The sequence below is a fragment of the Marmota marmota genome, unplaced genomic scaffold (genome assembly GCF_001458135.2).
Source record: "Marmota marmota marmota unplaced genomic scaffold, marMar, whole genome shotgun sequence".
In the NCBI taxonomy this organism is placed as follows: domain Eukaryota; kingdom Metazoa; phylum Chordata; class Mammalia; order Rodentia; family Sciuridae; genus Marmota; species Marmota marmota.
In genome coordinates this window covers 48,614,862-48,642,816 of record NW_025999853.1, presented here as the reverse complement: position 1 = coordinate 48,642,816, position 27,955 = coordinate 48,614,862, and the positions used below count along the sequence as shown (strand labels likewise).

Genomic DNA, 27,955 nt, shown 5'->3' with positions numbered 1-27,955 from the left:
CTGAGTCAGGATAGAAGGTCAGTTGTGGCAGTTTGGGAGTCTGAGAGACTTGACTTCCTTGGCAACCTGGGGTAGAAGTGAAGGTGGAGCCCCACTACCACCACCAAAGAGGCTACCCTCCACCTCTGTCTCTGGCTGTAGGACAAGAAGAGAATGGAGTGAGGAAGCCAGCAAAGATAGAAAAGATGAAGTAGGAAAAAGAAAAAGGCACAGAGACAGAATTGCAGAGTGATTGCCTCTTGTTCAGCCAATTCAGGTGTATGCTACACTGCCAGGATGGAAAGGCTCCAACCCCCGTTTTTTTGGAATTTGGAAGTGTTGGGGAAGCAGGAGCCCGCTTCATCCGCTTTTTCCCACTCCCACGCTAACCTCAACCATCAGCTCCCGCCTCTGCCGCTGGGATCTTGCCGAGGTCTCCCACTTCTATTCTCTGGTACCCTCCCTACGGCTGCACGGGCAGGGGCGAGCTGTGCACCCGCCGCTGGGCCCCTCAGGGGTACGGAAAAGGAGAAGGCTGTTCCTGAAGACCCCCTCCCCTTCTCTCACACTGATACCTCCCCCGCCCTGGGCTGACAAGCGCAGCTGTAATTAGGCTGCGGGGTCCCGGGCTCTCCGCCTCCCTCCGGCGGATAATGAGATAAAGTGTCAGAGACATGGCGAGAACAAAGAGACAGAGACTCGCTGCGATGTGTGTGTTGGGGGTGATGGTGGAAGAGGGGTGCTGACGGGAATGTCAGAGCCTCCAGCAGCGCAGAACCCTCCCTGAGCGCCCGCACCTCCAGGGCTGGGCCAGGGAGGAGGTGTCCTGTCACACACAGAGCCCCTCAGCCCGCTGGGCTAAAAATCTGGGAGCTCTAGCTAGAGCGGCTGCCCAGCTGGGCTGCACATCTGGCATTCTGTGGCACAGCTGAGGAGTCAGAACACCGGGAGGGATCCTTGGCTCTTGCCCGGGTTCCTTTGCTCTGAGGCCCTCACTTTCTTCCCTCCGCCCTTTCTTCTGAGTTCTGGTGACACAGACCCTTGGTCCCGCTTCTTTGCTACAACTGCTACTGTTTATCCTGCTTTGGGCTTCAGCCGGCTTTCTGACCCTCCAATATTGGCTTTCCGTGACTCCTTGGCTTTTTACCTGCTTGTGGTCCTAGTTTCTGTGAGCCTATTCTTCTTTGGTTCACATCCCTGGACCATGATCTCTGGGGCTGAGCTGGAACACAGAACTTCTGGGTTCTCTTCCCCCACCTTCCTCCCTCTTTCTCTCCCTACCCGCCCCCGCCCCCTTCCCTGCACTTTCTCACCACAATGACTCTGGAAGGCCCCGCTGGCCTACCGAGGTGATGGACCGCTGGAGACATTAGCCATGAATTAGGCGCGTCCTGGGGTCGGGTCCGGACCAGACTGAACACTAAATTCCACTAGGACCCAAATCCTCTAGCTGGCAGCTCAACGCGTCAAACACAGGCTCGCGGGTGCTACCCTGTTCCCGGGATGGTGGTCGCGAGCGCCCCCTGGAGGAGCGGCTCCCAAACTCCGGGGAGAGGCCTTCGGCTCTCCGGTCAGGAAGTGCTGGCCCTTACATGCCCAGTTTTCGGGCAGGTAAGTCTAAGCCTGCAAACGTATAGGTTCACTTCCCACGGGTCACTCCCGCTACGCCCGCCACGAAGACAGTAGGTCCCCTCAGCTTTCACTCTTCTGGTGTGAGGTGGGGCCACAGACCGCAGAAGGGTCTTGGAGGATTGCTGCGGAAGATTGCTGTAAGCAGCATCCCAGCTTCAGGCTGGTTCCTCTCACCATGCCGGACTGGGACGCCCACTCTGGGGCTATAGGTCCCGAAACTCACACTCTTGACTTGGCCTGCCTCTGCCCTTCTTTCTTCTTTGAGTCATTTGTCTGACTACCTCTGATTCTGAGTGTGTCTCTATGTGTCTGTGTCTCTCTGTTTCTTATATTCTGGTTGTGTATGTCTCCCTGCTGCTCTCCCTTTACCTGGCTTTGTCCTTCTGCATGTTTCTCTTTCTTGTGTGTCTTTCCTTTCCTCTACATTTCTCTATCTCCCTGTGTCTATCTTTACAAACGCCTTGCTCTGTCTCTCTCTGTTTTCCCCCTTCTCTCTATTCTCCACCTCTATTCCTATTCTCTGGCTTGCTGCTCCTGTGAGGCGGCAGCAGTCCAATGGGACAGCCTGGAGACACCTCAGTACACTGCTCAGGGTCTCCCTCCCTGGTCACCTCCACATGCCCATCACCTCGGAGTGGCCTCGATCTTCCTGCTGCAGCTGTGGGATGTGGAGAGGGCGCCCGGAAGGGAAACAGTGCCCAACAGCTGTTCGGGAGCCCCGGGCCCCCTGACCCTCTGTGCCACTATTAAAGGCGCGGGGTCCCGAGGCTCCAAGATGATCATGATTGCATCAGTCAGACAGAAGCGGAGCCGGGAGCTGCGCGGCGAGTGAGCAAGAGAATGAGACAAAGACGCCGGTGCCATCTGTTTATGCAAAGCGCTCTCCGCCAGGGACCCCGGCGTCCCGGTGTTTGGCACAGGGTCATGATCCGCTCCCGCCCGGCGCTCCCCGTTGCGTCTGGGCTTTCCCCCTCCACAGCACCCAGAGGAGCCACCAGGCGAGCGGAACGGGGAGGGGGCTGGGGTGTTGATGTGATTGGAGCGGACGCGGCTGTTTCTTCAATAATGGATGGAGATGATGCGGACGGCGGAGCCGAGCCGGTCGGGAGAGGAGAGAGGAATAGAAATAGGGAGAGGAAGGAGCGGGGGCGGGAGACTCACCCAGTCACGCGCGCGTGCGCATATTCACATACACGCGCATCGCACTGTCATTCGGATGTATACCGCCGCCGCCGCGCGGCTCACACCCAGCACACGCCCACTCACTGTCACCGAGACACACACCTGCAGGAGGAGATGCTGGAGCAACACACACTCACCAGTGGCTCTTCCTGATTTTCACACATACAGGCCTGAAGGCAGAGACAAGGAGATGCTTGCACGCAGCTGGGGCACACCCAGGCGTGAAGAGCGCATAAACACAGACACACCAAAGCACATATCAACATCCAGACACCTAGACACCCTGGGGCTTGGAAATCAGAGATGAGCTTGGGAGTGGGAAATAGGCAAACCCAACAATACCTACTTTCAGGGACAGACACAAAATCAGAGCCCATAAATGGACATAAATCTGGAGCTCACACACCCAGGGCACAGACAACACACACCAGGAGTACCGGTGCTCATAATTGTCATGGGCACAGAAAGACCTTACCACCCACAGCCACTCAGAGACTCAAACCTACACATATTCAGGAGCTGCCATCTGTGCTCCTCTGGGTGAAGTGTGGCTCAGAGGTCGCCAGGGCCCCCAGAGCAAACCTTGTTAGCCCAGCAGTGTAATGAGATAGTGCTGACAGGAGGCACCTGGGGCTGTGGACTCAGAGGCCTGTAGCCCCCTCTTGGCAGCCTGCAAGCTTCCCTCCCTGGTCCTCAGAGAGGGTGGTGTGGTCCTTGGATATCCACTGCAAGCAGTCCCAGTGGGTTGCTGCCCTGACTCCTGCAGTTGGCAGGGTGCAGGTGAGGAAGGTGGGGTAGGACCACTGGAGGACAGTGGCAGCTGCACTGGGAGATTCCCAAGATCCCCCAAGAGGGCTTCAAAGTGAGAGTCCCACCTCTTTACCCGACCTTCACATCCTTGCTGCCCAATCTTCTGACTTCAAGACTGGACAGTAGAGAGGGGTAGGATGCAAGTTGAGTCTTGGACCCTAGTACCCTGGCCCTTTCTCTGATCTATTTTCAATTCAGTCTGCTCCTTGGCCCAGACTTATGACCTTTGCAGTGTGAGGCAGCATCATCCATCACCCAGGCGGCTGCTGTGGGAATGGGAGGCGCTGGGGGCTCAAACAGGGTTGCTGTCTTGCCTGACGCCCCCTCCTGGGACTTGCTTCCGGCCCGCGGGCCAGGGCTCAATCGGCCTGGAGCTTACTGAGCAGAAGAAGGGAGTGATCTTGGGGCTCAGTTGTGATACTGTGTCTTCTCTCCCCACCCCTGGCACCCCAATACCCCTCCTTCCAGCTCAGCACAGTCTGTTTCCCGGCTACTCCCGCCCCCCTTCTCTCGGGCCCTTTGCTTAATTTCCTATTAACTGCTGATAAATCCAATTAAACCACCGCTCTAATTAGGGACAGCTGCCGGCTCGGTAAGGCGAAGGAGGGGGGCGCCCCCCGAGTGTAAGGGGAGAACAGCCGCTCTCCCTGCTCCTCGATACCCCCACACCAGCATCGCCGCCCAATGAGCCAGTAAATTGGTTTTGCTTCAGCTGTGTGTGTGTGTGTGTGTGTGTGTGTGTGGTCCCGGGAGAGAGGGCCTCCGGTTTTGAGCCCCTCAGACCTCTTGATGAATAGAGGTGATCAGAGCCCCGCTGCTGTCTCTCCTCTCACACACTTGTGATAGGCGGATCCCGAGGAGGGATGGGAGTAAAAGGTTGACTTGTGATTGTGGTGTGTGCGTGTGCCTGTGACCTGTCCCTAACCTAACCCATGCGTGATTAAAACGGGTGCTGCCTGAGTCTTCCTGAATGACCCTGCTCCCTACCCCCGCATCCGGGACAGTCAAGGGCAAAGGGAACAAGAAACTGAATCCAGTCCTGCAGCGAGTCTTGCGTGTTTCCCTACCCCCATCACTTCAGCCTTCTGTAAGGAAGAGGCGGGGAGGGGGAGAACGCCCGTCCCGGGCCCTCCACTTCCCCAGCCCAGCTGAGCCTCTGCCCTCCCTCCGCCAGGAGCAGATGGTGCCCGGGTTCCCGCTGCCAACCTTGCTAGGCGGTGCCAACCTCAGTCCTGGCAGACAACGGGCTGACGAAAAGAGGAGCTTCTGGCTGGCCAAGCTGACCCTCCCCCACCCGCCATCAAGCCCAAGACCCTCTGCCTGCCTCACTCCAGCGACCACCCTAGGCTGCCTCTCACTGGTCGGTTCCCAGGTCCCCAATCTCCTCTGTCTCGTTCTGCTCTCTTCCCCACACCTTCCCGCTCCTCGCCACCTGCCGCCCTGACCAGGGCCGGCGTATTTGCATACTTGCATATGCAAATAATAACATTTGCATACAGCGCGCCGCAGGGGGTCTCAGCGGAAAGCCAGTTAGCTGTCTGCCCCGAGTCCTCACACTCAGTACCTGTCGGAAAGGACTAGGGCAGGGGCCGCGAGGGAGGGGTTAGGCCCCCCGGCCTCGCTAACTGGGTTCCCGGAGGACTTGAGGAAGTGTTGCCATGGAAGACGGCACGCACCCCACCCCCTCCAGGCCTAGGGTCTCGGGCTTGGTGTCTCTCGTTTTCTACCCTTGTCCACCCGCTACAGCCTGTCCCTATCCTTCCCTCTCCAACCGAGATCTTGCATCGCCCCCTGGTGGCCTAACTCGGCGCTGAGCCAGTTTCTAAAATGCAAAGGGCCGCCCGCGGCTAAACCTTCAAGAGCTGAGATACCTATCTTGACACGCAATCCTGCTTCCAGCAGTGGGGGCTCTGGGATGACGACTCCAGTCCAGCTCCCCCACCTATCCCCCTGCCTACCATCAGTCTCAGCCCAGATAAGTTTGATACCTTATGGGAGAGACTGGGGACAGCTGGAGAGGATTCCCACTCCATTGCAGGCCTTCTCCTCGTCCCCAAAGAACAAACTTTTCTAACTTTTGTCAAAACTTTATTTGGTACCGCGGATTAAGCCCTCGAGCATTTTACCACGAGCTGCATCCCCAGTTTTTAAAATATTATTATTATTGTTTGTTTTTTGAGACAGGGTCTCACAAAATTGCTGAGGCTGCGCTCGAATTTAGGATCCTTCTGCCTCAGCCTCGCGATTTGTTGGGATTACAAGCGCACACTACAGCGCTCGGCTTGTCAAAACTTTAATAAATTTGCAGCATTCAAATAAGTTCGTACCCGCAATACCCCTGGACGCCTCCTTAGTGGAGATGTCTTCTCTCTCAAGATGGGCGGAGAAGTTGCGGGCTGCTCGAGTACCAGGTATCCGAGGCCCTAGGCCAGGGGTGGGGAGGGAGGCAGGAACCAGTCCCTTCCCAGAGCCTTCCTAAACCCCACGCCCCCAGCAGTCCAGTTGCTTTTGTCTCTTTTCTCCCCAACCTCCACTGGGCCCGCCCAGAATGGGGATGGGTGTCTCCCGACTGCAGGCGCCCTCACGCCTAAATCTCCTCCAGGAAGTCGGTGGGAAACAGCCCCACCTTGCGACCGGTGTAGACCTTGACGTAGCCGCCGGCTTCGTCTCCTTTCTGCACCACGATCTAGAAATTTAAGTATTAGAGACTAAGACAGGAATTGAGGGAAAAGGCAGAAGATGAGAGCAGCGGATCTTGGGGTACAGAAGCTCGTCCTAGTCTCATTAATGGGTTATGATCTCCAAGGAGTGTGACCCGCTGAGGAGCATTCAGGCTTGGGATTCGGTTGGAGCACCAGAGATACCTGGTCCTTCTTGAGAGTGATCTGCCCTATCTCGCGGTTCCCCACGAAAGATCTTGTTACACGGTGCACGCGTTCTCCAGCCCGAACTCGAATGATGAAGTTTGGAGGGAAAAATCCAACCTTCTCCCCGATTTTCCCCTAAGGAAGACAATGGGAAGATTCAATCTCTCACTTCAGGTTTTATATTTAACACATACCCCACCCCTAGCCCCTGCCATTTCTCTTACTCGCCACCACTCCTCATTGGAGTCATCAATGACTGTGATTTTCTCTCCGGGCCTGGGAGAGGAAGGAAGAGGCCTTTGAGATTTAGTCGCCTGCCTCATGTACCACTCCCTGGGTGTGCCCCGAAAAGTCCAGCCCAAATAGGATCCAAGCTTGGGGTTCCCCCTTTTCATTTCCCATAGGGAGTCAAGCTCTCCCTTCTTCATTCCCCAGTACTCCCCACCCTCTCCTCTGAAGGCCTCTCACGGAAAATCCAGATCGTCCTTTTCCAGGGCTTTGAACCGATAGAGAGCCACAAAGTAATGAGACTGCTGGAAGCCAGGCTGCTTGTGCTGGGGATGAAAGAGGGTGGGGGTAATGTGTTTCAGGGCTCCTCTTTGTACCCCACATTGAGGAGCATTCTCTAGACATATTACATTCCAACTCCTAAGTCTTGAGCTTAGTGTGTTTGTGTGTGTGTGTGTGTGTGTGTGTGGACTGGATGTGGCAAAGCAAGGAAAAGGGTGATGGGAACTTCTGCTGAGGCCATACATGGTATCAGACCTGGGCTGGGGAGAGGACTGGGATCCTTACAGGGAGAAAGGATTCTCACTTTGTCATCAGGTGTTTTCTCAGCCGTCTTGTTCCCTTCAGGGTTACCTGGGATGGGAAACACAAATGTTTTTGCCTCCTGGAGTGTAGGCCTCATTTTCTTTCCCTTGTGTTGAAAGGCAATCTGTCTTTTTTTTTTTTTTTTAAGCCTGGTCCACCCCTTGCCTCTCCACTCTCTGTGCCACACATAACTGAACCCCACACATAAACCTACCCCATTTCTGTAGATAGAGGTGGTTAACACTCACCATCCTGGGGTTTCCCTTCTTCTGGCCTGGCAGACTCTGGCTCCTCCTCCATCATGGCTGCTAGAGGCTGAAGGGGATACCAGAGTTAGAGAAATATTGCCTTTGGAACCCATGCTTACCCTGGCTCTCCAGTCAGGCCAGAGAACTATAGAATAATAGGATCTCAGGGTTGGAAGAAGGAGGAAACATCTAGTCTAACCATCTGCTTAATGCAGAGACTTCTTCTGAAACAGCTGGCAGGTAGGTCACCTACCTGTGTTTGAATGTAGCTAATGGCATGGAGTTTACTACCTTACAAAGTAACCCTGTGCAATTTTAGGGCAGTTCCCTGCCTTGAGCCTATGTTATTCTACCTGTAATCTTCAGTTATTAGTCTTGATTTGCCCTCTGGAGCTATAAATGTGAAACAAATATGGCCTCCTTAAATAGCTGAGGAAAGCTGATATGTCCTTTCTGGCTTTTCTTCTCTAATAATTTTTAGTCCCTTCAAATCATCCCCATGATTCCAGGTCTTTCATTGTACTATCTGCCCTTTAAAAGTATTCCACTGTGTAAGAGAAAAATAGGCTGGTGCAGTGGCACAGGCTTATAATCCCAGCAATTTGAGAGACTGAGGCAGGAGGATCACAAGTTCAAAGCCAGCCTCAGCAACTTAGTGAGTCCCTAAGCAACTCAGTGAGACCCTGTCTCCAAATTAAAAAAATAAAATAAAATAAAAGGGGCTGGGGATGGAGCTTAATGGCAAGCCCCCTGGGTTCAATCCCCAGTACCAAAGAGTGAGGACGGGGGAGAGGGAAGTGGGCAGCACAGTTTTTTTTTTTTTTTCCTGAATTAATTTAAAAGAACAGAATCCAAAAGTATGCTATCCTTTCTGGAAGCAAAGCTAAGGTTTTGTAAATTATAGTTCACACCACAGAAATCCCTAATCTGTGCCCAACCTTCTCAAACAGATAAGTATATTTTTCTTAAAGAAATTTAAAATTATAAGTTTTGGCTCTTTTAGTTTGTAAGAATTTAAAATATATTATTCATTATATGTTTTCCCTCTTAGCTTTCACACAACTTCATTTTTATCAATGAGAAAAAAAGGTCATCAATGAGGACCATGGACCAAATCATGTTGTAAGGCCTCAGAAATCTCCCTTTAGTTGGAAACTCCTAAAGGACCTAGACTCTTTGGTATACTGCCATTCAATCAATCTGAGGAATTGATCCAACTGTAACTATCATCCATATTAGTCCATAGTGGTTGTTTAGAAAGATATAAATTCCTTGCAGAACTGAACACAAGTCTATATTACCAATCTAGCAACTCTATTATAAATGGAAATGAGGCTGTTCTTGGCCAATAGCTTTGTGCTTCAGTTTCATCATCTGTAAGATGAATGGGTCAAACTGAATGATCTTCACAGACCCTCTTTGTATGGCTCTAGAATTTTCTGATTACTTGGAAATGACAAATTCTTTTCCCCAAATCCAAAAGCACAACTCATGCCTCTGTTATCCAGCAATGCCAAGGACATGGAGCCTAGCCTTCTGTGGTATTTAATCTGACAATTTCAAAAGGGAGTTGAGAAACACACTATATGACAGTAGTTCTTAACCAAGGCCCATGGTGAGCCACAGCATGTGCATAAAGTCCTCTATATTTGCATGCAAAGATGTGTCTGTTAGGAATTGTGCCATTTTTGGGGAAAAGGATTTATAGTTCCTGTCAGCTTTCCAAAGGGGAAAATAACCTGCCCCATGGAATTCCTAGTAGGGACCCAGTAGGAATGTATGAGGCTCACATTTTTTTTATCTGCCTGGCCCTTCTTCCGTTCCTTGTTTGCCATGATTACCCCAGTGCGCAGAGTTTCAAACACAGGATCATTGCGATTGGCAGCAGCTAGTGAAATGGAAGAGAAGGAAGACATTATAGGGGAGGCAGAGAAAGGCTTGGAGAAAAGAGACCTCCTAAAGAAGAGAGAAGTGGGAGATTGGGTAACTAGGTATCCATGGTGACTGTGTATGTGTGTGTGTGTGAGAGAGAAAAAGATAGAGGGAGAAAGGGGAGGGAAGGGTTAGAGAAGGATTAGCTGCATAACACTAATCTATAAAGGGTAAATGGTCCTAAAAAACATCACTGGAGCCAGGCATGGTGGCACACATCCAGTGACTCAGGATGCTGAAGCAGGAAGATTGCAGGTTTGAGGCAAGCCTCAGCAACCTAGCAAGACCCTAAGCAATTTATCCAGACCCAGACTCAAAATAAAAAATGGAAAAGGCTAGGAATGTGGCTCAGTAGTAAAGTACCCTGGGGGGCTCAATCTCTATACCAAATAAATAAATAAATAAATAAAATAACTGGAAAAGTAATATAATAGAGAAAAAATATTGATCAGAATTCCTTCCAGACAAAACTTTATATGATATTGGAAAGACAACCTTCTACATTTTTTTGGGGGGGTGGGGTACCAGGGATTGAACTCAGGGGCACTCAGCCACTAAGCCACATCACCAGCCCTATTTTGTATTTTATTTAGAGACAGGGTCTCACTGAGTTGCTTAGTACCTCGCTTTTTGCTGAGGCTGGCTTTGAACTCAAGATCCTCCTGCCTTTGTCTCCCAAGCCACTGGGATTACAGGCATGCACCACTGTGCCCGGCCAACCTTGTACACTTTTTGGGAGTTAGGGCATACTTGGAATCACTATTCTCCTAAGGTGAATGCTCCCTTAACTGCTGCCTTCTGCTTTGCTGAGAAGCATGTACAAACTGGGTGTCACAACCAGTGGGCTCTTCTTTTTCACCCATGCTTCTCACACTGTTTGGTGACATTGAACAAATTATCAATGAATTTTTTTTTTTTTTTTTAATTGGTGGTGGTGCTGGGGATTGAACCCAGGGCCTTGTGCACAGAAGGCAAGCACTTTACCAACTGAGCTGTATCCCCAGCCCCGCAATGAATAATTTTTTAAGGATTATCAAATTAGGAACTTTCCAGGTTGTCCACAACTTTTGAGTCTGGTCCTAAGTCTGGCATGATACTATAACAAGGATAAGGACAATCTAGAAACCTTGTTCTTGTTTAGAAATGGTTTTGAAGGCCTGGGGTTGTGGCTCAGCGATAGAGCGTTTGTCTAGCACGTGCGAGGCCCTGGGTTCCATCCTCAGCACCATATAAAAATAAATAAAAATAAAGGTATTATGTCTAACTACAACCATAAAATAAATATTATAAAAAATAAATGGTTTTGCATGTGAAGAACACAGATTTTGAAGTGAAGATTAAGTTCTCAGTCTTGACTCCACCTCTGCTAGCTCCATGTAGTTCCAGCTAAATCTCACTCCTCTTAGTTTACAGTTGTTTTTTTTTTTTCTCTTGGAGAGCAGAGGATTGAATCCAGCAACAACTGAGCATCATCCTAATTTTTTTTTTTTTTTTTTAAATAGAGTCTCATTGAATTGCTCATGCTGGCCTTTGCTTCAACTTCCCAAGTAGCTGGAATTATAGGTATGTACCACCACCATGCCTAGCTAAAACGGGAATGTTGACTGCAACCAAAATGACTCCAAAAATATTAAGTGAAAACTATGGGAAATAGAATATTTCTGTTTCAGAATCTGGCTTCTAAAGCTAAAAGTGGTGTGAAACCATCTCTGGGTCTTGCCCACTCCCTCAGGTTCATTATGAGGCACTTACAGAGATCTTTGACACAAGCATACTGCTGGTTGCTGTAGAGTGGGGAGCTATAGGCCCGACGGAAACCAGGTGGCTGTAGGATGGGATGGGGGGCAGCATTAGAGATAGCAAGGTAGGGCCCAGCACCCCACTTCTCCCATGAGTGCTTACCCCTTATCAGAGTAAGAGAGATGAGCTGAGAAAGCAGGAAGATGTATGGGATGACTTGAGGGACCAACAAGGGGGTAACTGGAAACATGTGCCCTCCCTCTTACTCTCTCATTCCCCAGACCCTACTCACGATCTTGCCGAAGCATCTCTGCATCTCCACATAGGATTGACAATGTTCATGGATGTTGGTTTTGCAGTTCTTACAGCGGAGCCCAAATTTGTTATTGACTTGGGAGGGGGAGAACATTGGGTAAGAATCCAGCTTGCCCTTTCCCTTTGTACCCCACAGTTACTCTGTGCTTCCCTCTAATCATATTTTCATAAGCTGAATCTTGACACAGCCCATCTATCCATTGCAAATATTTTTCTCCTACAACCTGTCCCCACCCCCTGCCTTCAACATCACATTCTCTCTACTTCCCTTTATAACTCACGCACAATCATCCGGGCACAGACATCACAGAACTTTGGCTTCTTGAAGAAGTGATCTTTGAATTTGTGGGGCTTGTCATTGATAAGCTTAGGAGGTTCTGGGGGTGGCTCCTCCTCTTCTTCTTCTTCCTCCTCTTCCTCATAGATGTAGTAGATGGGCCCACCCCCAGCTCCTACTGCCTCCCCATTGACCTGGGGCTCTGGGGGAAGCTCCATCTCCTTTGTCCCTGGAGACCCCTTCCTGAATAACTGCTTCAGCCGCTGTAGCTGAGGGAAGGAGTGAAGGAAATCCAGTGTTAAAAGGACTTTTGCTCTTCCTACGGTAGCTGGAGTCAAAGCCAACTGGACGTTTTCCTAACTTGGGTCAAACAATCTGCCCCAGGGTTAGGGGTTTGGGGTACAGGTGCTGAATAGCATTCTAAAAATAAATGAGTCATACACAAGTGGGGTCATTTTAAGCACTTTCTTGTAGAAGCTGTAATGGCTTCCCAGCCGCCCACACCCAGTGGTGAGAGGCCCAGACTCACCCCACTTTGCGGAGTCTCTGTTGGGAAGGAGGGCTTAGGGGACTCCAGCACCTCCTTTTCTGTCATCCTGCAAGAGGTTGGACCCCACTATGAAATCTAAATTTTGACTGCCATTCTTCCCTCCCTTATTTCTATCCCTTAAAGTACGGTGGTCCTTGAAGGGGAAGCTTTGGGAGAAATTTGGGTAGACAGAGATCTTTCAGTAGGGCTTATGAACAGAAATATTTCATGAAGATCTAGAAAAAAGACCAACAGGCTAAAGTTTCTCACACTAATACCCATCCTTCTGCCCCAAGGGGTAGCCCCAGAGTTTACAGCCCCAACATAATACTTAAGGCTGTCTGGTTTCACGCATTTTCCTATTCATGGGGAATAGAAATGTGACACACCTTTCCACATCCCCTCTTCAAGAAGTTTAACATTGCATTCTGGAGTGCACACATGGAAGGATGGACTGAGACATTTCCTTCCCCTCTTTCCTGAACCCTGGGGCCCATGCCTAGTTCTGTCCCAGCTTGCCTTAGGCCTCAGCTATTTTAGGTTTTCAGAGTAATATGAGCCTTTCCTTCCCTTACTTTATTCCCGGGACCCCACCCCACCCCCACCTTCAATCCTAGCTAATCCTGGAGTAATAATTTCACTTCTAAAACCCAACTACTCACAGATAAGGAGAGAAATGAAGAAGCTGAATAGACTATGGATTGGGGAGAGCAGTCTTGGAAATGGAAAGAGGATGAAGGGGAAACTTACGTTTGGGATTCCCTAAACCAGTCCACCGTCTCTGGAGGGAAGAGGGAGACCCTGAGGCCTGAGGTGGTGCTGGGGAAGGACTGGTCCTCTTCCTTGGGGGCTAAGCCCCCCCAATACCCTCCGTACTCACACCAGCCACCCAGACGGTATTTTGTAGGCCGCTAGCCTCTTGTCTTGGTGTCAGTGTGAGATGACAGGGCTGAAGGAAAATGGACAGCTGAACGGCACAGCTGACACAGAGAAATTGGACACGAGAGGAGGTCTGGGGCAGGGCTGGACCCTAACTCCTCCCATCCCCCAGGGTTGTCCTTCCCTGATTCTTATGGTGAGTAGGTCAGTACCCGCTAGTCAGGAAGGGGCAGTTTCTCTTCATGCCACATACTTGAAGAGATTGTATTTGGTGGCGTGGGTGGGTACTGAAGATTGAAACCAGTGGCACTTTATCATCTAAGCTACATCCCCAATCCTTTTTTTTCTTTTGAGATAGGGTCTCACTAAGTTGTCCAAGCTAACCTCAAATTTGCAGTCCTTCTGTCTCAGCCTCCCAAATTATAGGCATGAATCACTATGTCCAGACTTGTTTGAGGGGATTTTAGATGTCTGAAGGTGAAGTCAAGATGAATTAAAAAACAATTTTCCAAAGGTCCCAACAGGTTCCCAATTCTACCTTCCCTAGGCTACCTAAGTAGACATATACTCTCAGCCATTGTCTTCCCGTGGCCACGTGTTTATATACCCTCAAACATTGATCTCACTTCAAGCCCTTAGTCTAGGAAAGGCCTGGGAACTGGTGAGGAAAGGATAATTTGGATTCTCAGAGCTCTCTTATCAGCCACATTAGATTGATTTCTCATCTGTGGTGGTCAGGGGCACGTACTGTCCTGTAAGGGAATGAGGGATAAGTAGTACTCTTTGTTCCTTTCCACTGCTCCTAGAGACTTCTTTCTCCCTATTCCTCTAAAATCTTGTCCTCAGGGTGAAGGAACTATAAGAGTTACTGAAAAAGAGCTGGAGCCAGTATAGTGGCTCACAGGCACATACACACAACTCAGAAGGCTGAGGCAGTAGGATTCCAAGTTCAAGGCCAGCCTCTCAGCAACTTAGCAAGGCCCTAAGCAACTTACTTAATGAGACTGCCTCAAAATTTGAAAAAGGGCTGTGGATATAGCTCGGTGGTTAAATACTTCGGGGTTAAATCATCCACAGTACCAAAGCAAAACAAAAACAAAAACAAACAATAAAACACCTAAAAAAAAGGGGGGGGGCTGGGACTTTTATCTGAGGGTATCTGGGGAGTAAGAGTATAAAACCCAGGTAGAGGAAACCCTTGACAAGTTTAGGGAGTGTTTAATCATTTGTAAGTAATATTCTCTTCCCTTTTTTTTTTTTTTTTTTTGTGTGTGTGTGTAGTGCCAGGGATTGAATCCAGGGACACTCACTGTACCTGACTTATACCCCTTAGCCCTTATTATTTTTTGAGACAGGGTCTCACTAGATTGCCTATGCTGGCTCAAACTTTTATTTTTTTTTTTAGTTGTAGATGGACACAGTACCTTTGTTTACTTATTTTTATGTGGTGCTGAGGATCAAACCCAGTGCCTCACACGTGCAAGGCAAGTGCTCTATGCTGAGCCACAACCCCAGCCCCTCCCCGTATTATTTTTTTTAATAGTTTTTTAGTTGTAGATGGACACAGTATCTTTATTTATTTTCATATGGTGCTGAGAATTGAACTCAGTGCCTCACATGTGCAAGGTGGGTGCTCCACCACTGAGCTACAGCCCCAGCCCCATATTTTGTTTGTTTATTTTTAAATATTTATTTTTTAGTTGTAATTGGACACGATAGCTTTATTCTATTTATTTATGTAGTGCTGAGGATTGAACCCAGGGCCTGGCACATGCTAGGTGAGTGGTCTACCACTGAGCCACAACCCCAGACTGTTGTTTACTTTTTTTATGTGGTCTGAGGATCAAACCCAGTGCCTTGCACATGCTAGACAAGCACTCTGCCACTCAGCTACAGCCCCAGCCCTGGGCTCAAACTTTTGATCCTCCCGTCTCAGACTTCTGAGTTGCCGGGAAAGCACCATTGCACTGGCAGAATTATAGCTCTTTTTTAATTCCCTGATTCTACCTCTTACCTCTGATGTCCTAATATATGGCATTTTTCTCTCACAAAGATACAGCTAATTGGACTGTGACATGGTTGAAAAACACTATCTTCAGAGGGTAATGGAGGGCTGGGGATATAGCTCAGTTGGTAGAGTGCTTGCCTCTCATGCACTATCCCTTGTATTTGTGAGACAAAAGACCACATTGGAGGTTGGGTTAGACAATCTCTAGGAGGAGCTTGACTAGAGATAGAGCTACCCAGGCCTAGATTTCCAAGGCAATGTCATTTTTACTCACTGCTCTTTGCTCTCTTTAAGAGGTAGATGAAATTGAAAAGGGAATTCTGAATGGGTGAGTCTACAGTTTTTTTGGGGCGGGGAGTGGGATTCAGGGGAGTGAAACCAGGGGCACTTAAGCACTGAACCACATCCCCAGCCCTTTTTTATTCTTTGAGACAGGGTCTCTCTAAGTTGCTTAGGGCCTCACTAAATTGTAGAGGCTGGCCTTTAACTTGTAATCCTACTGCCTCAGCCTCCCAAACTGCTGGGATTACAGCATGCACCACCATACCCAGCAGTCTACAGCCTCTTTAATGGTTCTCCTCTGAAGGGTTGCAGAACAGTATAGCCCAGAGGGTCCATAGGTAGAAAGTTCTATCTTGCAGGCAGGTTACTTCTGCTCTTCATTTTTCTTCAGCTGCACAGGACAGAGACTGCTGAACACACATGGGCACTACAAGTTCAGTTGATACAGCTTTTATTATAAGAAACCTCTAGTTCTGTTTCTGCCAAGTAGAACCCAATCTTCTGGGCTTTCGGACTAAAGGCCCAGGTTCTCCATCTCTGAAAGTTTTCAGAAGATTAGATAGATAGGAATGAGGATAGCATCTCAACACAGTTCTAGACTTCACTCATCCCTCCCCAGATCAGTTGCAAAGGCTCTAAATGAGAATTAACAGGATGGAAGCAAACTCTTGGGACACAGAGGTTCAGAGTAGAGAAGTGACATGTTTGATGAACCAGTTTGTAGCAGAGGTGCAAGAGCCCCAAACCAAAGTACTGACAAAACTTAGCCTTCTATCAAAATTGAGTCCAGGGGAGAGGGAGGAATAGTATTAGGGAGAGGTATGTGCACATGCTGGGGAAAGCCATCCCAACCCAACAACTACCCTCCCCAGCTGCCCACAAGCTATAGGGGTTGTACCTACCCAGGGTCTTCAACCCACACCTCACCCTCCCATACACACCAGGGCGGCAACAGAGAAACAGTGACTGATGTCCAGTGTCAGTTTTTTTTTTTTTTATATTTAAAAACAAAATCAACCTCCCCCCAAGTAATCCCCCAAACAAACAAAAACCAGATTAAATAAAATTTACAGTGAATATACCCAGCAAACATCTGTATGTGCAATTAAATACTGTGTCTGTTACTATGGCACAAACCTCAAACAAACAATATACAAGTGTTCTGGGGGTAAGGGGAGTCCCAAGTTTTAACTCTGGGGGGTTTGGGGAGACAAGATGGGGGAAGTAAGAGAATGGGGAAATCAATTTTGTTTTTCTTAATTCTGTCCATATAAATATACTCATAAAGACCAAAAAAGGAAAGGGAAAATAGGATGGAAAGGGAATAAAGAGGGGAGTGTGGGATGCTCCCAATTCTACCTGACCAAAAAAATAAGAAATTAATTCTGTGGTGGAAGAAGAGATTAAAAAAATGATAGAAGAGGATGGGAAGGAGAGGGAAGCAAAGGGGGTCCAATCAAGGAAAAAGAGGGGACCCATGGCAGGGAATTGGCAAGGAGTCCAGTGCCAGTGTGAGTCTGTTTCCCTCTTCATCCCTAATGTCTTAGGCCCCAGTTTGGCATCTGTCTCCTTACTTTCTGCCTCTGTTCCATCTGGGTCCTCTCCACTCTGTCCCCAGGCCCTATTGTGACAGTTCCTTCCCCTTCTCCATTTATTGGGAACTGGCTCGCTCCAGGATCCTCAGGTCATAGTTCTTTTTGGCCACTCGAAGTTTGAAGCGACTCACAGAGTTGTTCAGGCGAAGGGAGGCATTCTGGGCAGCCAGGGGGCTGGGAAACACAGCCACAATGGTGTAAAAGGCAGCAAGGTCTGAGTGGCGGCCATTCTCGGCAGTCCCACTGTTGTCCCCTCCACCCCCACCAGGCAGCCCCTGAGCATCCTTGAGCCACTGGATCTTGGCGCCGGACATGGCGAGTTGAGTGAAGAGTTTGTCTGCCTCAGTACGAGTGATGCCTTCAGGAAGATCTGTCACCTCCAGCACGCGCCCAAGGACTGGAAGGGGAGGAGAGAAGATATTTTGTGAGAGATAGGGTAAGAAGGATTGGACAGCAGCTGGTCAAAGAAATATCCAGCTAAGTCTGTATACAATGTCCTTAAAAGCTTTGCCACTTAGCCCTTTCCTCCCCTTCCCAATTCAACCCAATACCCCTTCCCTAAGACTTTGATCAGGGAAACTTAACAGGGGGAAAAAAGCGAAACTCTCTTCACCTAACCCAAAGACGTAGCTTGTAAGAAGGGTCTGGGAATCAGAATCCCAGGCTTATGATCTCAGGACAAATACCTGTGTTCTATCATCAGGTGTCACTTTTTTTTTTGGGGGGGGGGTATTAGGGACTGAACCCAGGGGTGCTTATCTAATGAGACACATTCCCAGCCCTTTTTTATATTTTATTTAGAGACAGGGTCTCACTAAGATGCTTAGGGCCTCACTAAGTTGCGGAGGCTGGCTTTGAACTTGCAATTCTCCTGCCTCAGCATCCTGAGCTGCTGGGATTACAGGAATGCGCCTGTGGGTTTTAAATAAAGAGTGGGTTTTAAATAAAAAGTGAACAGAGAAATGATGCTCCACCCCCAGCAAGGTGTTATTCTTATGAAGGAAATATTTTTGCTTGTGGTCTTTAGTAGATCAATCTGAAACATGTTCCTTTTCCACCCAGAGGCTGCCCCAAATAGATTCTTCCTCCTTAACATTTTGGAAAGTGAGTTTCCCTTCCTTTCCTTTCAGTTCAGCTAACTGCTGCAAATAGGATTCTGAGAGACCTTGTATTCATAGCATGGAAGGGCCTGTAGGAAGAAAGTTACTTCTTCCATAATTCTCTATCAGTTTCCTCCAAAATCAAGTCTAGCACTACCCAAAGGTAGATGTCCAGCATTAAGATCAGGACTGCTCCCAGGAGACAGTTGGCTAATAAGAGGCTCAGCAATTCCCATGACTGTGCTATTCCCAATTTTTACTGTGATCTGCCTCAGGACCCAGAATGGCTTGGTAAGGGGACTGAGATACTCACTAGTGCAGCTTTTGTTTGCTCTTGAGCACAAAAGGCTCGATTTCTATTCCCCACCCTCAGTTGGATTTCCTATTCATCCTGGACTGGTACCAAAGGGCTAGAGAGCTGGGCACTTTCTCTTAGGGATTTGGCCTTCTGCCACTCACCAACATCTGCTGTGCCCAGGTCAGTGGAGGCAGATTTGAGTGCTTGTCTCTTGCTGCGGTTTCCGTGCTTCAATCCACTCTGTCCCTTCAACATTTGAAAGATAACTCTCACTCCAAGTAAATAATAATGACCACCTTGTTTTTCAGTATCTGCTTGAGAGACTGAGTAGCACCTAACCATGAGGAGTCCACTCTACAAGGTGGATTGGCCAATGAGAAACAAGAGTCCATTTTTTGTTTGTCCACACAGCTGGTTGGAGCAGATAGCTTACAGATAGGCACCCAGATGAGAAAAGGGGGCAGTTCTGATGGCCCTAAGGCGGTGGACACCCTTACCTGGTGTACCGTGTAAGTTGACTGGCTGTGAAGCAAGGGAGGGCAGATGGATAGATTGTACTGTAATGGCTGGCCCAACAGGGAGTAGCGCCCATCACCTAGAGAGTAAGAGCAGATGGTTTTCTGAAGTTTGAGCTTTACAGTTTGGTTATTATGAAACTTCAGGGGGCTCTGGAATTGAAGAGCCATAGTGTATACTATTCCTACCTTTTCTATAATGACCCACATGTCTGACTTAAGGGCTGTCTTTCTTCCTAAACACCTTGGCTTTCAGCTGTATCTCCCATTGTTGTCTCCCCATTACCCCTGCCAGGCAGCCCTGAGTATCCTTGAACCACTGAATCTGTGTGCCTGAGTGAAGTCTGTCTGCCTCAGTACAGGTGATGCCCTCAAGGAGATCCATCATCTCCAGCACCTGCCCCAGGACTGGATGGGGAGAGAGAATATTTCTCCATTTTGTACACTGTGTCCTTTGTCCACCCAGGTGGGTGAAGCAGATGACTCAGAGATAGAGGCTCAAAAAGGGTTGCTTTCATAGACAGAAACCTACAGAAATGATAAAGGAAGAAACCTATAGACCCTTGGTGAATGTCTTTTATCTCTTATACAGATTTCCTCCACCCCCAAACCCAAGGGTCCAAGTTCCTTATGCATGTGAGAGGTAATACAGTGTGGTGGATGAGAACACAGCCTTGGTGCCAGATTGCTTAGATTAAAATACTGGCTCTGCAACTGGAAATATGATGTTGGGATGTTTTCCCCTCTTTAGTATTGCTGGAAGGACAAATGAATAAATGAACATAAAGCACTTATAGCAGTGTCTGGTACATATTAAGCACCACAAGTGCTACCTATCACCAATAAAATGTTACATTTCAGAGCACTTTAAAGTTTTAAAACCATATTCTATAATCTTTTTTTTTTTTTTTTTTTTTTTGGGTACAGGGACTGAACCTTGAGATACTTAACCACTGAGCCACATCCCTNATATATATATATATATATATATATATATATATATATATATATATATATATATATACATATTTTAGATGTAGATGGATAAAATATCTTTATTTTTATTTACATTTTTATGTGGTGCTGAGGATCAAACCCAGGGCCTCACGCAAACAAGGCAAGCACTTTACCACGGAGCTACAACCTAAGTCCTAATCTTATTTTTATATTGCTTGAGACAGTCAAGTCAGAAAGCAAACAAGACTATCTTCAACTTCATCTCATGTTTACCTCATTTTTATAGATCAGAAAACTAAGGTCTAGATCTGAGCTTAAATAACTTGCTCAACATCATAAAACTAGTTTGTGGTGGAAATGAAACCCATGTTTTAGCCCAAACCCAGTGTTCCCTCTTTTAAAACCATACTATTCTCACAGTCCCACAGTCCCAGCCCTCAGACTCAGTACTGATGATAGGCTAAACTCTTTAGTTCATTAGAAAGTTCAATAAACTTTTTCTCCAGCTCTTTTACCCTACTTGGTAGTAAATACAAGTACATAAAGGAGGGCTGGAATAAGTTAATTAAGGGCATCGAGAGAGATGGGTAGGTTGTTGTTGGTCTCAACAGGGATGTTAAAAGAAAAGCTAGCTCCCAGAATTGAATCAGTTACATGGGTTCCCTGACTATTGTTGCCCTCTAATTTCCCCAGCTAGAAGTGGTTTGTGAATGGTGAATTCCACAGCAGCCAGCCCTAATCTAACCCCCTACCCTGTGCTGGACCCCCAGGCCGGGGGAACTGTGTGAGGACAGGCAGGGGACTGAGTCCTGTGCAGACATTGCTGAGGCTGGTGACAGGAGAGGGTGCTGGAGACTGAGTAGGAGATGTGACAGGGCTGCTGCTCATTTGTGTGTTGGCCTGTGGAAGAGAGGAGCACATATCACATAAACACCAAACATTATTCTCTGCATATTCCTATGGCGTGGCTTTAAATTTACCTCTCAGGAAATAATTTGCTCTTGTGAACTCTGCCAAAGTCAGATTGCTCCTTGAAACTGATTTCTTAACCCTTAATTAATTAATTAACATCCACTTTTGACATACCACAAAGGATATACACAAAAATGTGTATACAAGTATACCTGCATGCACATGTACACACTTATCTTAATAAATAGGAGAGAAAATGCCCTGCGGTACCAAGCACCACCACAGGCTACAGTGGTTCTTGGAGCTAGTTTCTACNTCTATCATTTTTTTAATCTCTTCTTCCACCACAGAATTAATTTCTTATTTTTTTGGTGGTGCTGGGAATAGAACCCAGGGCCTCATTTAAGCTAGGTGAGCACTCTAACACTGAGCTTCAACTCTTCATTTAAAATATTCTCTGATGAGCATTTACTAGAGTGTATTACTTCTCCCACCTTAGATTTTAGGTTCCTTAATGGAGAATGCTCTCTTCAATTTCTTGTGTTTCCCCCCGAAAATACCCAGGGAAAGATGTGTAAAAGAGGCTGCTCCGTCAATAACAAAGATTGCTCCCTGGGAATATTCTGGTCCCCTCCTTGCCAAGACAAAGCAGGGTTGGAGGACTCACCTGGGGGCTAGTGTCAGGATTGTACAGGTCTCCAGGCTTCTGACCCCGCTGGTCCATGCTGTAGTATTTACAGTGATTCCATGGAACCATGGATGGATTTTGGGGGGGCTGGGGTCCATTAGGGACATTCAGTTGCATGACCACCACTCCTGGTCCTGAAGGTGACACTCCTGAGTGGCAGGAAAAAAGCAGTTGGTTGAGAATTCAAAGTATATTTTATTCTTCCAGTTAGCCCTGAGTGGGAAAGCCAGTAAGCAATACACCCAACTCACTTCAGGGTCACTCAAACAGTGTCCTGCCAGGAATCTGAAATCACTGCTGATTTGGCTTCTGACTCCCTCTCCCCAAACCAGTGGAAGTTTGAGTGGAAGAGAGATGATGCCAGTGCTCTCTTGGCCTTCACCTGGTGAGGGGCACTTTGGTATGCTTGGCAGAAAAAGTACTCCATTCCGTCAGAGTTGGGTATTACCAAATACCCAGGTCAGATTGCTCAAAGGTCTGGGCATGATAAAGGGCTGTAGACATGTACAAGTTTTTCTGGTAAGGGCTACAGGTAAGTCAGAAAGTTCTGATTGTACTAGAGAAGATGCACACAGCTTCATGGAGCCAGACTTCAGAAATATTTCTTGGCCAAGGGTTGGGTGGGGTGGGGTGGGAAACCTTTCAAGCAGAGGGAATAGCATGGAAATATACATCATGTTTAGGAAATGACAAAAGACATGAGGTGAGAAGACACAGGCACTATGTAGGGGAAGCAGCAAAAGCTGAGGTATATTTATGAAACAAACATTTATTGAACATTTACAATGTGCTAGTCGTTTGGCTGAGCACTGAGTGTGCAAAGAACAAGCCTGATCCTGCTCTCCTAAAAGGAATAGTCTGCTAACAAGTCAGACATTAAACAAAGAGTTAATGTCAAAGTTTGAAGTGCATTTTGGTAAGATGCTTGGACTTTATCCTAGAGGTACTGGGACAGAACTGATGCTTTGACTGCCAATCCAAATAGCAAAATGTAGGATAGTGAAGGGAGGAAAACTGTGGCAAGAAGACCCATTAGGAAGTTCCTGAAATGGATGAGGAGATTCTGAATGAGGCCAATACCAGAGGAGGACAATGGGAGTTCAGACATTCTGACTGCTACAATGACAGTTTCAGGTGATGGGATGCAACCCTTAAATATAGGCACTGGTAACCATGGATAGCCTCATCAACTCACAGGATGGAGGAAGGGAAGGGCACAATGAGGATGAATATTGTCTTAAATCCTCTTCGTGGTAAACAGGTAAGAAGTCAGGGAGAAGTAGTTGATGGACAGTTCCCCCAGGGAGGAATAGGTACAGTTTCTGCTTCCCCACAGGGGATTGTCCAGTCAGGGGGTTTGCTCTTGACCTCCCAGGCTAAATTCTGTTGAGACTGAGTTCCTGTGTGTGGTAGTAGAGAAACAGGAGCTGAGGTATACTAGATTGAAAAATCTGCTGTAATGCTGCTGTTTTCCTGGTTCTGTGCTCCAGGATTGCTACTACTGCTGCCACCATATTGCTTCCTATGATGGGAAATGTTGCCTCTTGCCCTGGGCACTAGTCATGCTGGGAAGTGAGTATGATTGCTTTTCTCAAGGTAGTATTGGTCAAAGGAAAGGAAAAGCAGCAGCAGGAGGCCTGAGAGAGCCCCTCAGAAGACATGGCATCTATCAGATCCTATTCCCCAGCCAATGTGTGCCTCCTACCCTTTAGGGTTTATCCAATCAGGGAGCACAAATAGTTAGAGCAATAGGCCTGTATCTCCCCATCCCCTACTGAGCGGGGGAGAGGGTATTCATCAGTATGGTTTGTAGAAAGGCCACTGGAAAATTGCAGTTGTGGAGTATCATGCATTTAACAACTCTCTCCTTACTATAGTTGCCTTGGGCATTTTTATTTCCCCATCCTAAGAGCCCCATCCACTCCAACATCCTCTTTCAACAAAATTGCAATTGACCTTATTCAAACTCCTCATTGATACCTGAGGGAGCCAATGTAAAAATAATCAAATCCACAGCTTTTCTAGAAGGCATCTCATAATCTGAGCCCAATGCCCTGGGCCAGGAAAAATGGGGGATGTGTGAGGGTACAGGGGTGAGCATAAGCAAGGCAAAAGAATCTCTAATATCAAAGTGTAGCCATAAGGAGCTACCGGGGGCTCAAGGGGAGAGAAGAAGAAGAAGAAGAAGAAGAAAAAAAGCCCACATATTATTTTCTCTGATTCCAACAAAAACAAAGTCAGGATTCTTAGTCTACAGCCTCTTTCCTGATCTCCTCCCCATACTCAGTCCTCCCCCGCTGGCCTGGAGCATTGTTCCTTCATTCAGGCGAGGACACAGAGCACTACTCTGCTGATGAGCTGATTTTTATGCTTCTCTTCCTCAAGCCAAAAGCAGGTGGCATCCGTTAAGCAGCTGAACTGTCGCTACTTCTTAATGGACGTGGCAATAAAAAAGAAAGACAAAAACCCACTGCCCAGTGATGGCACTCCCATATAATCAGGTTGGGGGAAGGAGTCTGGGTTGAGAGCTGGTAGGAAGGGGGAGAAAGGGGCTGAATAAGGAAATCAATTTCAGCTTGAAAGCTCTAAAAGGAGAGGGGACATGTGAATGGCTTTTAAAGTGGCATCATTAAACCTGGGCAGAAAGGTCGATTGGGCAGAGCAAATCGTATAAATATAAACAGATGACATTTATGTCTGGCAGAATTGTTTAGGTTTTTTTTTTTTTTTTTAATCACTGAGGTAGAAGACTGATAAGTTTTCTTCCTTACCCCCAGGAATCGAACCTATGGAAAACAATGTCTAGAGAAATAAAATCCAAAGGTGTATTTCCCAAATTGTAGGATAAAAATCAGTATCTTGACCTTTTCTCCTTTTTCCCTTTGGTGGGGGAAAGGGGTATCTTCAGGAAGTGGAAGAGAATAGTCTGAGCTTTCAAATGCCCCCAGGTAAAAAAATAAACCAGTAAGTATATGACAGGCTATTCCTGTATGCATCTTACTCTGTCCATGCTGCTGTGTCACTGTGAGTTGGGAGTACAGATATTGCTGCCATTTCATGTCTAAGTGCATCTTCCCCTGACAAGCATCCCTGTAACAACCTCAAGGGACCCACAGCCATTATTTTGGTAGGAAGAAAAGTGTTTCCTGGAGTTATAGTTATATCTAATATTATAGGGGAGGAAATAAGGTACAGGCTTGGGGGTAAACTGGGCAGCTACAAAAACGTATTAATAAATCAGAACAGTTGTTCCAGGAATGACCAATCTAATCCCTGCCTTTATTTTTGGAAAAGTGACCATGTTGCTACATAATAGGAAGGCGGGTGACTGTTCTTTGAAGGTGACAGAGCGGTCCTTGTGGGCTATGCCTGTTGTCTATATTCCCAATAAAAGGTAAACTGGAAATGAAGGTAGAAGAAGCTTCTCCCCTTTTATTTTTTATATATGGACCTTTATTTTATTTATTTATGTGCAGTGCTAAGAATAGAACCCAGTGCCTCATACATGGTAGGCAAGCACTCTTCAACTGAGCTACAACCCCAGCCTCAGAAGCTTTTTCCACTCCCTCCATGAATAGTGATTAAAAAGTTAAAATTACTGGTGTGGTAAATATGGTCTCTTAGATGACCTGGGTAGAACAGAGGGTTTCTAGGTGTAAAAGGGGCAGTTGGAAAGCCCAAGATCAATCAAGATGGCTGGGAAGAAAGGAGATATTCCTGGGAAAATTCCAAAGAAGCAAAGGAAATAAATGATGAAGAAGGTTTCCTCATTTCTTTTTTTTTGAGGGGGGGCAAGGTGTGGGTACCGGGGATTGAACTCAGGGGCACTCGACCACTGAGTCACATCCCAGCCCTGTTTCGTATTTTATTTAATGACAGGATCTCACTGAATTGCTTAGCACCTTACTTTTGCTGAGGCTGGCTTTGAACTCATGATCCTCCTGTCCTTAGCCTCCAGAGCTGCTGGGATTACAGGCGTGTGCCACTGTGCCCAGCTTCCTCATTTCTTTAGATTTGAAAAGCCTAGATTATCTCCTTCTTCCATACCCCCAGCCCAGATGTCTAGTGTTAGCTTCCAGAATAGCAGCTGTTTTAGTTGACTTAATCCAGAACTTAATCTGTAGTTTTTTTTCTGGATTCAAAAATCTTATATTTGAATATGAACAAATATAACCAAAGACCAAATAGATAATGACATACCACAAAGGATATACACAAAAATGTGTATACAAGTATACCTGCATGCACATGTACACACTTATCTTAATAAATAGGAGAGAAAATGCCCTGCGGTACCAAGCACCACCACAGGCTACAGTGGTTCTTGGAGCTAGTTTCTACAATTTCCATACTCTGCTGGGAATTTCAAGGCCAAGTTCCCCTGGTGGATAGGAAAAATAGTCGAAGACACCACTTACATAATAAAAAACAAAAGTCTATTGAATTTAAAACCTCAGACTGTAAGAATCCATGTTTAGCCTAGATGAAGTCAGAAGTCACTGCTCCTTAAAGAACTGACCATGTCTTATGAGCAAGATAATTCTAGAACCACCTCATAGAGAGGGTGTAAAAAATTTTAAGTGAAAAATTCCATTTCTAAATGGGAGAAACTGGCAAAATATCTCCCTCTCACCAGAAGAGGGCACTCTGACATTCCCACAATAGAGTGGAACCAAGATGATTAAAGGCTAAATTGAAACTTCCCTCCAGAAACTCTGAAGTTTCTTTAACTGCTGTGGGATGCAACATAGGATATGGAAAGTCAAAAGTCCCAAGTTCAAGTTCTATGATAGTGATCTAAGTAAGTAATGTAACCTCTCTGAAGTCTTAATTTCCTCCCTACAAAGTATGATAAGAGTTCAAATATCAATGTATGTGAGGCACACACTAAAAGTTGCTAAACTGATAAGACTTAAAAAAAAAAAAAAAAAAGCATTTTTTTAACTTCCCCCACCAGAGAAAAGCCATCTAAAGGAAGAATGAGTGCAGGTGACAGAGGTGAGTATTTTATGACCCAAAAGTATCTGAGTGTAATACTGGATTCAGGAAAGAAGAGAGGGAGGGGGAGGGGGAAAACTGGGGAGGTAGGGTAGAAGAGCGGGTAGGAAGGGGAGAGGCTGGGGATGTAGCTTAGTGGTAGACTGCTTGCCTAGCATGCATAAAGCCCTGGGTTCAGTCCCCAATTCCCAGTGCTGTCAAAAAAAAAAAAAGAGAGAGAGAGAGAGAGAGAGAGAGAGAGTGCGCAATATGGACGCACACACATGTGCACAGGTGCTCAGAGCACAGCAGAGTAAAAGAAACCCAGAGATATGGCTTCCTAACCTCATCAGAGATCAGCTCCAGCACCCTTGGATAACCCCTGTCAAGACTTTGGTCTTTCTTCATGATGGGGTCAGTAAATCAACTCTAAAACTTTCAACTTTCAACTCTAAAGCACAAGCCTGGCAGCAATGTTTGCCCTTACCAGTACCCAAGCCCTCCCCAAATTCTTTTTTTTTTTTAAAACAAATGAATTTACATCCTTTCCCAGCACTTTTAATTAATTATTATTATTTTTTTTTTGAGCGAGAAAGAGAATTTTTTAATATTTTATTTTTTTTAGTTTTCGGAGGACACAACATCTTTGTTTGTATGTGGTGCTGAGGACTGAATCCAGGCCGCACGCATGCCAGGCGAGCGCGCTACAGCTTGAGCCACAGCCCCAGCCCCTCCCCAAATTCTTTATCCTCTTACCTGAGTACTGCTGTGGCATCTGTGGTGGACTGCAGGGAGAAGGAGACTGAGGCATCTGGTACTGTTCAGAGCCAGGGGGCTGTAGAAACCCCACAGAAGGGCTAGAGAGATGAGAAGAGAGGAGTGGTGAAGCAGTAGAGAGGGTAACAGCTCCTGGCAAACAGCTGCTGCTTCTTTGGGCCTCCCTGTGGGAAGCAGAGGCAGCTCCAAGCCATTCCCAGACCAATTTGCTGTGCAATTTCTAAAATCACTCATCAGTTCAAAGTTAATTATATATATTTGTACTTGATCATCTTTCAATTAGGAAGCTGCTAATCAGTGCTACAGATGGAATGTTAGCGACACATGCTCTTTTCAACAGTGTGGAAACACCAGGCATATACACATGCGCACAAACACGCGCGTGCACGTATGCGTGCACAGATTCTAGAAACACAATAAGAAACAGGCAGAGTGTGTCAGAGAAAGACACAGAATGTTAGAAAGAAATGTGTTAAACAAAAGTAAGAAGATGTATGATTTAGGATCTATGTATAATGGCATACACTGAGAGTCCCTAAAGACAAATGGGTATGGGGGGACCCACAAGATTCAAAACAACATAGAGACATATATATAGAAAGAGATAAACAAATATACATTGGGAGACAGACACAGAGAAATG

At 47.0% G+C, this 27,955-nt stretch overlaps 2 protein-coding genes across 30 annotated transcripts in view; both read right to left on the bottom strand.

Annotated features, from left to right (window-relative positions):
• Nucleotides 1–5,397: 5,397 nt before the first annotated feature.
• Nucleotides 5,398–12,467, bottom strand: Stac3 (SH3 and cysteine rich domain 3). Its single transcript, XM_015483147.2, has 11 exons — nt 12,325–12,467; nt 11,800–12,064; nt 11,496–11,593; nt 11,216–11,288; nt 9,322–9,419; nt 7,532–7,598; nt 7,285–7,331; nt 6,939–7,024; nt 6,695–6,746; nt 6,468–6,605; nt 5,398–6,289 (listed from the first exon to the last, which is right to left on the bottom strand). The coding sequence occupies exons 1-11, from the start codon at nt 12,388–12,390 to the stop codon at nt 6,191–6,193; spliced, it is 1,089 nt and encodes a 362-aa protein (XP_015338633.1). The 5' UTR covers nt 12,391–12,467; the 3' UTR covers nt 5,398–6,190.
• A 3,993-nt stretch (nt 12,468–16,460) lies between these two features.
• R3hdm2 (R3H domain containing 2) overlaps nt 16,461–27,955 on the bottom strand; it is a 119,947-nt gene continuing 108,452 nt past the window's right edge. For all 29 annotated transcript variants that reach the window (XM_048806723.1, XM_015483133.2, XM_015483134.2 and 26 more), the window contains 6 exons: nt 27,292–27,392; nt 21,538–21,707; nt 20,711–20,858; nt 18,984–19,081; nt 18,648–18,732; nt 16,461–17,485 (listed from right to left, as the gene is read on the bottom strand). In XM_048806723.1, coding sequence (XP_048662680.1) covers nt 17,145–17,485; nt 18,648–18,732; nt 18,984–19,081; nt 20,711–20,858; nt 21,538–21,707; nt 27,292–27,392 — 943 coding nt within the window. In that variant the 3' untranslated portion in view covers nt 16,461–17,144. The remainder of the gene's footprint in view (nt 17,486–18,647; nt 18,733–18,983; nt 19,082–20,710; nt 20,859–21,537; nt 21,708–27,291; nt 27,393–27,955) is intronic.